This window comes from Anabrus simplex, chromosome 6 (genome assembly GCF_040414725.1).
Source record: "Anabrus simplex isolate iqAnaSimp1 chromosome 6, ASM4041472v1, whole genome shotgun sequence".
In the NCBI taxonomy this organism is placed as follows: domain Eukaryota; kingdom Metazoa; phylum Arthropoda; class Insecta; order Orthoptera; family Tettigoniidae; genus Anabrus; species Anabrus simplex.
In genome coordinates, this window is record NC_090270.1 from 312,724,725 (window position 1) to 312,737,564 (window position 12,840).

Below are 12,840 nucleotides of genomic sequence, written 5' to 3' on the forward strand. Positions count from 1 at the left end.
TGAGATTCATTAGTTCGTTTTAACAAGTCAGCATTAAAGTCACTCATGACTATGACATTTTCATAGACCGAGATAAGATCTGTTACAGCTGCTTCAAAGTTCTCCTTTTGTCTAATATTAAGTGGCGTATATACAATTCCTATTAATATTTTCTTATTCCAGTTGAGCTCAACAAACATATACTCAAGTCGCAAGGGAAGGCTTGAGTCCAAGGTGCAGATAATCTTGCATTTTAAATCATCCCTGTAGTAAAAGGCTACTCCACCTCATCTGTCAGTGTGGTCAAGTCATAAGACCGAGTATCCATAGAGATTTACTGCACAAGACGGTAAATCTCCGCATAACTAGCTTTCTGATATGCCAATACAATGCACCTTATTAATTTTGAAAATAGCTTGTAGTTCTTCCAGGTGAGCTGTAATGGATAATGAATTAGGTGATAACATGAGAAAGCTCTTGGGTGGCTCATCAGCTGTCACCTCAGAATGGATCCCGTAGCTTCAGGGTATGGGAGGGGTGAGGGTTGGGTTAAGAGGGGAGGCGAGGAATGTGGGTCGACACAAGGGATAGATTTGTCTACCTCACACTTGTCAGCGACTCTATGAGAAGAAGTCCACTCCCCTTCAGTGCACCCTTGGCGCACCACACACGATCTCGATAGTGGTAGCGCAGAGATTTTATTATAATCAGGCGATTTCCGTGCGCAACCACTTGTGCAGATGTCCAGCTCCGGCACCCCAAATGATGACAGCGGTCAACGTTACTCATTGAGAGCTCAATTGAAAATTCATTTTTGATTATGTCCAGAAACTTATTATAGACATCTTCAGGTGGTTCTTCTGGGACACCGTGTAGCAGTAAGCAACTGCGGCGACTATATTGCCCTGCCTCATCCTGTTTTTGAAGTTTGTCCTCAGTCGTGCTTAGTTGTTTCTTCAGGTCAATAATTGCTGTTGTTATTTGCAACTTGAATGCCTGGAAATTGCTGTGCAGCATTTGAAGCACAGTTGGAGGGTTGGCAGCATTTATAGCGGAGTCCAAGCAAGCTTGAATGTCCTCCATCACTTTGTACTTTGAAATCTTTATTGTGCTCTTTCAACCTATGCCCAGTATTTATTATAGTTGTGCAATAGGTTGCATTGTGTTATTGGATGATCCTATCCACTCCAGGGTATTTAATTGGCATAAATGGGTGTATGTACACTGCTGTTTAGAGAAAGTGAAACACCAAGGCCGAGAGCTATGATCACAATACAACTTATTCTATAGATAGGAACATCGTATGTTATGAATGTCATTATGGTCCATACTGATAGTGATTAGGAACATGACAAAACCATTTTTTGCTAGTTGCTTTACGTCGCTACGACACAGATGGGTCTTATGGCGACGATGGGACAGGGAAGGGCTAGGAGTGGGAAGGAAGCGGCTATGGCCTTAATTAAGGTACAGCCCCAGCATTTGCCTGGTGTGAAAATGAGAAACCACAGAAAACCATTTTCAGGGCTGCCGACAGTGGGGTTCGAACCTACTATCTCCCGAATACTGGATACTGGCCGCACTTAAGCAACTGCAGCTATCGAGCTCGGTGACAAAACCATTACAATTACAGATCTGTACATGCATGGTGACTGTGGAACTTCAGTATGGTATAGCGCCACCACACACTGCAATCAGAGCTGCTCGACGTCGTGGCATGGAATCAAAAAGCGCCCGAATACCTGCTGTTTTTGAAGTTTGTCCTCAGTCGTGCTTAGTTGTTTCTTCAGGTCAATAATTGCTGTTGTTATTTGCAACTTGAATGCCTGGAAATTGCTGTGCAGCATTTGAAGCACAGTTGGAGGGTTGGCAGCATTTATAGCGGTAGCTGTTCAGATTGCCCTTATGACGTAGGAGGCAAGATCGCATGTTATGGGCAATGGAAATTCTAAGTTCCCATGGAGGGAATTAGATTCTTTTCCACCAATAGAGCATATCAAAAATCAGATCAAAAATTAGATGGATGGCTTTTCCGGCGTTCACCAGAGCGGTATGTATGCGGTGTCGTATCCTAGGGAATGGACACGCTGGGCACTTGGGTTTGAATATCAGATTAACCTTGACATAAGACAACCCACTGATACCATCAAAGACTTACTCTAATTTATTAATACCAAAGTTAGGATATACTATTCATACATTAACACCTTATAGCTCTTTTAGCTTCTCAAATGTCTTACCGTTGTTTACCTCCTAAACTGTATTTGAATGGCAGTTCTTGATTCTTTGGAAACCCTTAAAAGCACATATACTAATATTTCACTTTACAACATTTTAAGTTTCCTCTAGCCTTTAAAGTTTCTTAAATATGGTATTAGATACTTAGCTCGGATGTTGAAGGCTTCTCTTTCCTTTCTTGATCTTCTCGCTTCCTTCTTTCTTCTCTCTTGACTCTCACTGGTGGGCTCTTCTGGTTTCTTCTCTGCTGATGAAGTTCCAAGTCTTATCTGTTTAGTTAGTAAACACACACATTGCACTAACTCGGCTCAGCATTGGGAGATGTCTCCTCTACACTCGAATTTCTGAACCACTCATCAATTTTTTTCACTATCACTGAAATCACTATTTCACTTCACTGGAGTCTTGTGTTCAAGTACATTAGCTTCCCTTATAATATACGAGACTATGAAAACCATGTCAAGTTCTAGGATCTTTACCCTGGAAGTCTCGGATCGAATCCCATTTGATCCATTCACTCCTATTGTACGTGGAAAGGTGCGTTGTGAGTTCCGGTCTCCTGACAGCGGCTTGTAGGCGCACCCACAAATCATCAACAGTGCTTGCAGGAGGATCTGAATAAACAAGTTACCGATCGACCATATCCCAGACATGTTCGATGGCAACATGTCAGGCAAACGGGCAGGCCAGGGGAGCAGTGGTATGCATCGTTCTTCGAAGAAGGCTTGCACATTCCTCGCCACATGCGGCCGGACATTTTCTGCTGGAAGATATAGTATGGAATGGCCTGCAGGAGAAGCAGTGCCTCGGGCTGTAAAACCTTCCTAATATAGCGGTAGCTGTTCAGATTGCCCTTATGACGTAGGAGGCAAGATCGCATGTTATGGGCAATGGCGCCCCAAACCATCACACTTGGCATTTGTCCGCTATACCACTTATCAATAGAGTCTGCCCGATTGTGTTCACCAGAGCGGCATGTATGCGGCCATCACTGTAGGACAATTTGAAGTGCGACTCGTCCGAAAAATCTACATTTTGCCACTCAGCATGACAGTGTCAGTGTTCACATGCCCATTGCAGTCTGCGGTGTTGTTGGTTGGTCAATGGAAGCCGATGTAATGGCAAGTGTGCCATCATCCAGCCCTCAGAAGATGGTGTCAAACCATCGATGCAGACATGTCTGCACCCGTTGCAGTGCTCCAACGTTAAGCCAACACTGTGGACAAAGCTGTTCAATTTACAGGTATTTACATTAACTGAACTCATATGAACCAGTCTAGAAAGCTAAGAATAACAGCCGAGAGGATTCATTGTGCTGACCACATGATACCTCGTAATCTGCAGGCCTTTGGGCTAGCAGCGGTCTCTTGGTAAGCCAAGGCCCTTCAAGGGCTGTAGTGCCATGTGGTTTGGTTTTGGTTTTTGGAATCTGAAATAGAAGGCAAGCAAGTACATGTAGTGCCTCTCCATAGCAGGCGGGAGTCGAACTAACGTCCTGGTAGACCATCACTCATGACTTCAAACCGGAAACCCAACTAAAGGAAACTGTGGCTATACATTTGGATGACCTGATTCTTTCTTCATCCTTCCCCTATAACAATGGGTAACTTCTTGCAGATGACAGTGACTTAACACATTGATTCACTCAAATGCCTGTCTGGAGAGACAGACTTTCTTCTGTCTGCCAGGGCGTTTAAGTCACCTCTGGCGGGAGGGGTTCTCCCTCACTACCTGGCCACAAATTTCACTTTCAAATATTAAAACTCAACTGGCTTCTAAGTTCACCAGTTGACTAATTATTCTGACAATATCCCATCGAGTTAAATCACACAGCTAATAATATTCGTAATATCATCTTCTCTCACTATCGCATTACATTTCTTTATATGTCAGTACTCTATTTTATTGGACTTTCTCTCGTTCTCATAAATAGGCTCCATGGGTTAGGAAGTTTGAAGTTCCAATGTTGCCCCCACAATTTCACCATGCCCTCAATAAAGGAAATTATAGCCGTATAATTCATGTAGGGAGTCGTGAGTGTGACAGTGGAAAGGCAGCAGTGGAAATTTATTGGAAACTGCTCATTTGATTGTATAAAATGATTATTTTGCTTGTACAAAATTTTATCTGTTGAATTGTACTTTTGAGCTTTGAAGAGTTTTTTTTATCATTTTTTAGCTTGTATTATGTAAAGTTATTTCAACCCCCCTCCTTTTGCACTGAAGATGGCTCAAACGAGCCGAAACATGTTTGAATTTGCTTTCTCCGTTTAATGATGGAATATATGATGTATTGAATTAGGAGGATACACTCAATTTTCACCTTTGTAAAGTCAATATGGATGATTCTAATATCTTGTAATAAATTATTTTGGGACATCCTATTCTAGCACGTGCAGTTTTTGAAGTGTGTTTCCTGTTACACAAGACTGAACTATTCTATAACAGTTAATTCTCACACCAGCAAGAAAGAATAATATTTTAATTGATCAGAATAAAAGTGTTTTTAATTGGTGAATGTTAGATCCGAAAGTGAATTCCGTGTTCTGATTGGTTTCCCTTTATAGTTGCACTATTTTCTGTTTCTCGAGCTTCACCGCTTCTTTCTTTCATGTTTGATTATAAATTAACTTAAAAATTAAATGTAAAATTTGTCTTTACTACGCACAAGTTTGCTCTTGGATCTCACATTCAACACCAGGAATTAGGTCAGAAGAAATGAACACCATTTAGTACAGAAAGCTCTTGCCGTCGAAGAGAGGAAGAGAGCGTCCTAAGCCAACATGGAAACAAACTGCTGAGGCTGCTTTAAGGAAAAGTGAAGCACCATTAGAACTAGTACAAGAATGTTGGACATTCTCTCTCCGAGTCAGACAAACCAACCCTGAGTGAGCTTGGGAGTACCCGTTTTGTGGGTGCATATAGGCCCAGGAAAGGAGAAGAAGAAGTCAACAAGAAATGTATTCCTAATAAATCATTTATTGGAATAAAAATTGACTTTTTCAAACTTTTTATTTGATAATGAAATAATCTGAATACATATACATAAATAATGAAATAACAAACAACATACATAAATTAAAAAAACAAAATGAGCAACATTATCTTCTAAAGTAATCTCTACTTTATCTAGTTATAGTTTATACTTGACCTTTACCACTTCGTTGCCAAAAGATCCAATATTATTGGTTAATATTAGCAATGCTGTGACATGTCTGCTTAGTTTAGACACATAACATGGGGGAGATACTAGTGCATTCACTTCATGTTACATCACCATTTCTCTTCCAAGTGATTCTGTTTTAAGTGTGTTTACGAAGTACCTTCATAAGAGATACATAGAACTAGGATTTGATATTACATATTTCTAGGACTGATTTACATTTTACCTGTATACAGTGGTGATATATTTTAAATGGGGTAGTTGGCTTGTTTTGCTGTTAGGTTCAATTATGGTATAATTTTGTTCTTATTTGCTTGCTTGAACAACAGCATTTTTACCTTTGTGATACAGTGTCTTTCTGGTAGTTCATTACATCATTTTTATGGTGAAAGCTATCGCTCGAGACCAATTGTTTTGGATGCTAGCGGAAATGTTTCTCTTATATTCTGTACAGCTGTCGTGAAATGAAAGAGCTTGTATATATTTTTTACAGTTTTTTACTTCGCACCAACACAAATAGTTCTTATGGTGATGATGGGATAGGAAAGGGCTAGGAGTGGGAAGGAAGTGACCATGGCCTTGATAAAGGTACAGCCTAGTATGAAAATTGGCAAGCACAGAAAACAATCTTCAGGGCTATCAACAGTGGGGTTTAAACAAATTATTTCCTGAATGCATGACTCAAACCATGCAGACACTCGCTTGGTACATGTATGTAAAAATCAAATCTATTGCAAATACCTTTTGCATACATAAAATTTTGTTTTTTCCTCCCTTAGTAACATCATATTATGGTTTAACATAGGCAGCTGGTCGTGCAGCTGTGAGCTTGAATCCGGGAGATAGAGGGTTAGAACCCCACTGTTGGCAGCCCTGAAGATGATTTTCCGTGGTTTCCCATTTTCACACCACGCAAATGCTGGGGCTGTACCTTAATTAAGGCCAGGGCCGCTTCCTTCCCACCCGTAGGTCTTTCCTTTCCAATTGTTGCCATAAGACCCATCTGTGTAAGTGCGACATAAAGCCAATTGTTTAAAAAAAACCATACGCAACACTGATCAAACTGTCAAGTATAAACTTCGACTAGATAAATTATACTAACTTAGCACAATATTTGAGACTGTTATTTGAAAATAAAATTTGCAGCAATGAACAACATTCCCATTATTCGCCACTTGACAGAAGTAGTCTGAGTCAAAGGAAGTAAAGTAACAGTGGTAACTATTCTCTTCTGGAAAAATATCTTTAAAAATGTGACCATATAGTACGAGTAATTATGTAACAAATTATGTCATCACTCAAAGTGCTACTGCTATTACTACCAAGGAACAACACAGAACAAAACAAACGGGATTATCTCTCCACCTGTAAGTCATCACTAACGGGGCATTTAGGATCCCTTACCCTATAGTCTGTACAAATAGGGAGTAGTCATCTTCCACATGCTGTACCTTGGAAACTAGTAGAGAAAAATAAGGTGATACTGAGGTAATTCTAGTGTGATACTACAGTGGTACTACAGTAGGAGTACTAAAAGTGACCAGAAACTCTTTTCTCAACTGTTAAGAGCAGATCCTCATCCTTTTATTCCTCTCCTTGCTGTCTTTTTCCTGTTCTGACATTCAGCAACAACACTGCACATCTCAGAATCAAGAGGACCAACATTATTCTGTTGACATTTTCTGAGTTCAGTCTTCTTCTGTCAATGACATTTAATAATTATGATATGAATACCTATTATTAGGTTAACACATGTACCATATGATACAATAAAAATATTATATTTAATAACAATAAAATCAGTCAAAAAGCTATAATACTATAACACCAGTCTACAGCATTGAGCAATCTTGGTGAAGTCTAATACAAATATTTCAAATTTCACTTTATTTCTTTGTTCATATTATTATGCAGTAAACATCCCCTAAACACTGAAGTATTATCAATGCTGCTGTTAATTATTTTTGGGGCTAGGGATGCACACATTCACACAAACATGCACACATGAGAGTGAGAGAACCTGTATCATGATGCCCATAATTGAAGGGTTTGCCACAAAAATTTTGCATAATCCATTTTTACGAACAGGTTGAATACTAATGTAAAGAAATAAATGAATACTGGATTAAAGTCACTATATATATTTATTTAATGAAGCCAAGCTTTCAGCCAAATTGCACTGGCCTTCATCAAGGTATGTTAAGTTCTGCCTCCGACAGTGAGCAAAGAAATTCAAAGGAATGTGGAAGTCATGACCATACTATCCACGGCCTAGCCCACTAATAGGACTCAAGGATCATCGTGCTGTGATTCACCGCCCTCTGTCAACAGTTTCGTGAGTGCGTCCCACTGTTCCACGGTGGTGTTATGCATGTATTTCTGCAGTACAGGTCTCCATGTATTTGATAACTTGAAGCCGTCTTCCCTGCTGATGTTATTTGGGCACAGCTCTATCTCTATGGCTTCCCTTACCAGTCGAGCATAGAAGTCCTTTACAGGCGTGATGACATTCTTCTGGTCAAAGAGGATTTCATGGTCTGTACTGTAGAAATGTTCCGCTATGGCAGACTGGCTTATGGCATTCTCCGTGGAGGATGAAAGCGTGACATTGTTTACCGACCTGGAGTGTTCTTTAGCCTTTTTGTCATGCTAATATATGAGCAATCACAAGGAACCTTATACACGCCCGGTGTTTCAAGATGTGGTTTTTCTTTGAACAGTCGGAACAGGGACTTGAGCTTCCGGTCTGTGGTGGAAACTATTCCAATTCACTGCTTTATTTTGTAGTAGTAGTTTTTTACATACTTTTTTCATAACATAATAATACAACAAATGAAATATAACTACCACAAATCTGATATTGACTATTAGGTACTTGTCATTCTGATATAGTTAGTAGAATGGATTATACAACATTACTGTGACAAGCCCTTCAATTATCTAATACTTAGAATTGAAAGTAGGCAACATTGCACTTTAAATAAATTACTACCTCAGACCTTCCAATATTCTTTAAAATGAGAAAACACTATGCTTCAGACAGCCACTGGAAGTTGCCATGAGTTGGTATTAAACATCTTTGTAATGGAACTTATCGGCCTGCTAAGCAATGAAGATGGGTAAAGAATTGTTTCTTATTTTGTAACACACCTGACATATACGTAAATAGAGTACACTTTAAGAAGACAAGTGCTATTATCAACCAACAATGTGGAATGAGAATGTGCTGAAGAATAATTTTGTAAGGTATGAAGAAAAGTAATGGTAATACGTTATTTAAAAGGTACTGCCAATCTTTTTTATTTAAATTACATGGAAAGTTGTTTATAAAATTAAGGGAAGTTATGTAAAAGAACATTAATATGATTACAACTAGGAAACACTTAAGAAAATTATCAGGAAATTGGTTCATGCCACATGAACTTTTAAAAATGATCACAAAGTATGCATGAGAAAATGAGTTTGTATTGTATGAAGAAATGAAATCAAAATAAGGAAATTATTTCTTGTGTCAGAGGAAACAGATTTTAAAGTTGGCCTGAGAATTAATGTACAAAAACTAAGGAAAGAACAGGATGTTAAAAGAAAGCACCAGTGTTTAAAGAATGAAGTTGCGATCAATTCTGAATGGTAAATCTAGTCCCTATTCTGCATATTTCACCAATATGCTGATGAGTATACAGGCATCAGGAACCATTGTCACTACATACAACTAAAGAACTGAAGTAATGTACTTTGATTGGTGAAGGTCCAATACAAATTAAAGAAGATCGCAATTAGGATCCAATAAAGCTTGAACACACCTAAATAGAAAAAATACTGACTATTATGAAGACATATACTTCAGCCTTTAAAAAACCTATCTCAATGCTTTTAAAAGATTTGTTCATTTCAGTTATTCATACTATTAAAGTCTTCGTAGTTTACGAATTCTTCCACTTTCGCCAGACTGTGCACTGCTTCCTGAAAATAAGTTGAGAGATTTAAAAATTATTATTATTATTACTATTTATTTATTTACCACAAATCATACAGATTTTATGGATGATCTAGTGAAAAGGAGTAAACCCCATGTATATTAGCTGCTTCACAGACCCACTAAGCTAATATTTACAATAATTACATTATTCACATATTTACACTCGTACATTCATTCACTTAACACTTTTACTCACTTTCACTCCCGTTTATGTACGCACAGAGATTTACCACATCTTTTTTTACATGTAAACTGTGTTAGAGGCAAGGCTTTTATTTTAGATGTTAGCTCATCGCAGAGTCGTGAGGAGCGGCCATAGAAACCATATTGGCATGAGGTGATATACGCAAATGGAGGGACAAGATTAATGCATCTGTGGACAGAGTGAAAGGATAGGGAAAAGGGTCAAGGTTAATGGAGCTGGCGAGGAATTTTCAATGGAAGATCAAGTTGGTCCTTTTGACAATGGTTTCTATTGAGGGGAGGTTAGCTGAATGAAGATGAAAGCGGTAAGTTATTGGCCTCTCCGTCCGACTCTGTACTGTATTTTCTGAAGTTCATTTAGATTTGTGACAATGGTAGGACTCCAGGCAGGAAAACCATAGGTTATTATGGGTCTTACCATACTGATATATACTTCAAACAAATGGATTACCTATCAAGTAAATCACAATAAGTAAATATTAATATTCTCAAATGTACAAGTCCATGTAGCGACAAAGAAAGGCCCCTCTTCGTGGACAACAGTAAGCCTTGTCCATCTGAAACATTTATAATTATTTATTACAGAAACTGACCCTCAATGGGCTTGCCATTTAACACAGTATGTACTGTATGTATATCTACCCCTTAGACCTATTTCCTGATACAGGGTCGGGGATGAGGTGAGATGAAATTATATTGCATGTTTATAGATGAAATGAATGATGGTGAACCATTATCAGGACAGCCAACAGTGGGGGTTCGAATTCACTTCTTGTCTCCCTAATGTACCTAATATAGCAGCTTGGCTCCATAGCCATAGTGTGTTCAAATGCGGCCACTCTGCTTGGTACACAGTAAAATTAAACAAAATGTGTATTACTGAGAATAAAGTTTGTTTCTCAGAAGGAAGGCTGACCCTCTTATGCTGAGCAAAGCTCTCCTTTAATAGAAATTTCCTTCAGATATCAACTATCAACATTGGTAAAGATCATCTTGCACCCACTAATAAACTGCGAAAGGTAACAAATTTTACATTTCTTCTTGATGTATGAGGATACTGGTAATTAAGCTAACTGTTCCTCAAAATTTGTTTCTTGTAGCTGTTGTTTTCTTAATTCCAGACATATTATTGGTGGATAATGAACACATGGTGTCTTATCAAGAACTATAACATCTTTACATTAACCCCCCCAGTCTTCATAACAAAAAGCGTTAGCAATATGTTCTCGTATTGTACGATGGTATGCATCAAAACTGGACAGTAAGCAGGTTAAGGATACAGAAAGATAATGGATGGCGTACAGGGATGCTGTAGTAGAAACAGCAAGGGAATGCCTAGGAACAACTGTGTGTAAAGCGAATATCTTGGTGGAATGTTTGAAGTGAGAGTGCCTAAGAACAACTGTGTGTGAAGCAAATATCTTGGTGGAATGATCAAGTGAGAGCAGCTTGTAAACATAAAAAGAAGGCATATCAGAAGTGACTCTAAACAGGGACTGATGCAGACAGGGAATTGTACATAGTTGAAAAAAACAGAACAAAACCTGTAGTTGTTGAATCCAAGAAGTAGTCATGGGAAGGTTTTGGTAATAACCTGCAGTAGGGAAACCTTTCTGGACAGTAATATAGAATCTTAAAAAGGGAAGGAAAAAGGAAATGAATAGTGTTTTCGGTAAATCAGGTGAACTCATAACAGATTCCAGGGAATCACTAGACAGGAGGAAGGAATATTTTGAAAATCTTCTCAACATAAAAGGAAATTTTCCTGGTGACGTCGCGAATAACCCTGCTCGTGGGAAGGAGGAATATGATGATGGTGAAATTATGCTTGAGGAAATGGAAGGAATGGTAAATAAATTCCATTGTCATAAAGCAGCAGGAATAGATGAAATCAGACCTGAAATGCTGAAATATAGTACGAAGGCAGGTATGAACGGCTTCGTAGAGTAATAAGATTAGCATTGAGTGGTAGTAAAGTACCTTCTGATTGGACAAAAGCAGAAATTGCACATATTTACAAGCAAAGGAACAGGTAATCATCCACTTTGAACAAATTCAGTGGGGACAAAAAAAAAAAAAAATTCAACAACAAAATTTCAAAATTAATTCATAGATTAACTAATAAATTTCATGAAATGGGAAATATTAATGATAAGAAGTGGAAAGAGGAAATGTACTGTGATAACAGAAGAAAATTTTGAAGACATTGGGCAATGCCTGAAAAAGCCTCCTAACAAATCTCAGCTGTCTTTCTTACCAAACAGCAGTTTCTTACAGTTCCATACAGAGGGCTTCAAAGTTACTAAAGTTAAAACCTTATAAATGCACTGTTTTGCAAGAACTTAAACCGAGTAATCCTGTGTGTAGGATTAGATTTAGTGAATGGATTTTGAATAAAGTGCATGACAGTGAAATTGATCCAAATCTCATTCTCTCACCAGGCGAGTTGGCCGTGCGGTTAGAGGCACACGGCTGTGAGCTTGCATCCGGGAGACAGTGGGTTCGAATCCCACTGTCGGCAGCCCTGAAGATGGTTTTCTGTGGTTTCCCATTTTCACACCAGGCAAATGCTGGGGCTGTACCTTAATTAAGGCCACAGCCGCTTCCTTCCAATTCCTAGGCATTTCCTTATCCCATCATCGCCATAAGACCTATCTGTGTTGGTGTGACGTAAAGCCACTAGCAGAGAATCTCATTCTCTTCTCAGACGAAGCTTGGTTTCACTTATATGGGTATGTAAATTCTCAAACCAGATGATATTGGAGTGCTGATAAACCTAATCTACTCCATGAGGAACCTCTTCATGATGAGAAATTAGGGGTGTGGTATGCAGTTTCTGTGAGAGAATAATAGGCCAATTTTTTTTTTTTTTTTTTTTTTTTTTTTTTAGGGAACAATTAACAGTGTTAGAAAGTGTGCAATGTTTTGCAACCTTTTCCCTCTCTCTCTTTTTTCTTTTTTTTGTGCTCAATTACCTGAGAGAGAAAGTACTTTCGAACTTTTTTTTTTTCCCCTGCCAGGATTTTTGGTGATGGCTCATACAGTCTACGTTTCATTGTAGGAAACTCAACAAGTGTTTGATAGAGTTATCAGAAAAAACATATGGCCCCCATAATTCCCGGATTTAACAGCCTGTGACTTTTATCTTTGAGGATCTTTAAAAGATAAAGTGTATAACACGAATCCTCACTCTTTAGACGAACTGAAGGGTACCGTTCGCCAAGAGATCAATTTGATTCCTGAAAGTGATCTAAGAAGAATAATTGGTAGTTTCATTA

General features: G+C 38.6%; 1 protein-coding gene across 6 annotated transcripts in view; it reads right to left on the reverse strand.

Moving 5' to 3' along the window:
* Positions 1-5,175: 5,175 nt before the first annotated feature.
* The window catches only part of LOC136876524 (transmembrane channel-like protein 5), a 187,062-nt gene continuing 179,397 nt past the window's right edge, over positions 5,176-12,840 (reverse strand). For all 6 annotated transcript variants that reach the window (XM_067150547.2, XM_067150542.2, XM_067150545.2 and 3 more), the window contains one exon: positions 5,176-9,342. In XM_067150547.2, the coding sequence (XP_067006648.1) occupies positions 9,287-9,342 (56 nt within the window). In that variant the 3' untranslated portion in view covers positions 5,176-9,286. The remainder of the gene's footprint in view (positions 9,343-12,840) is intronic.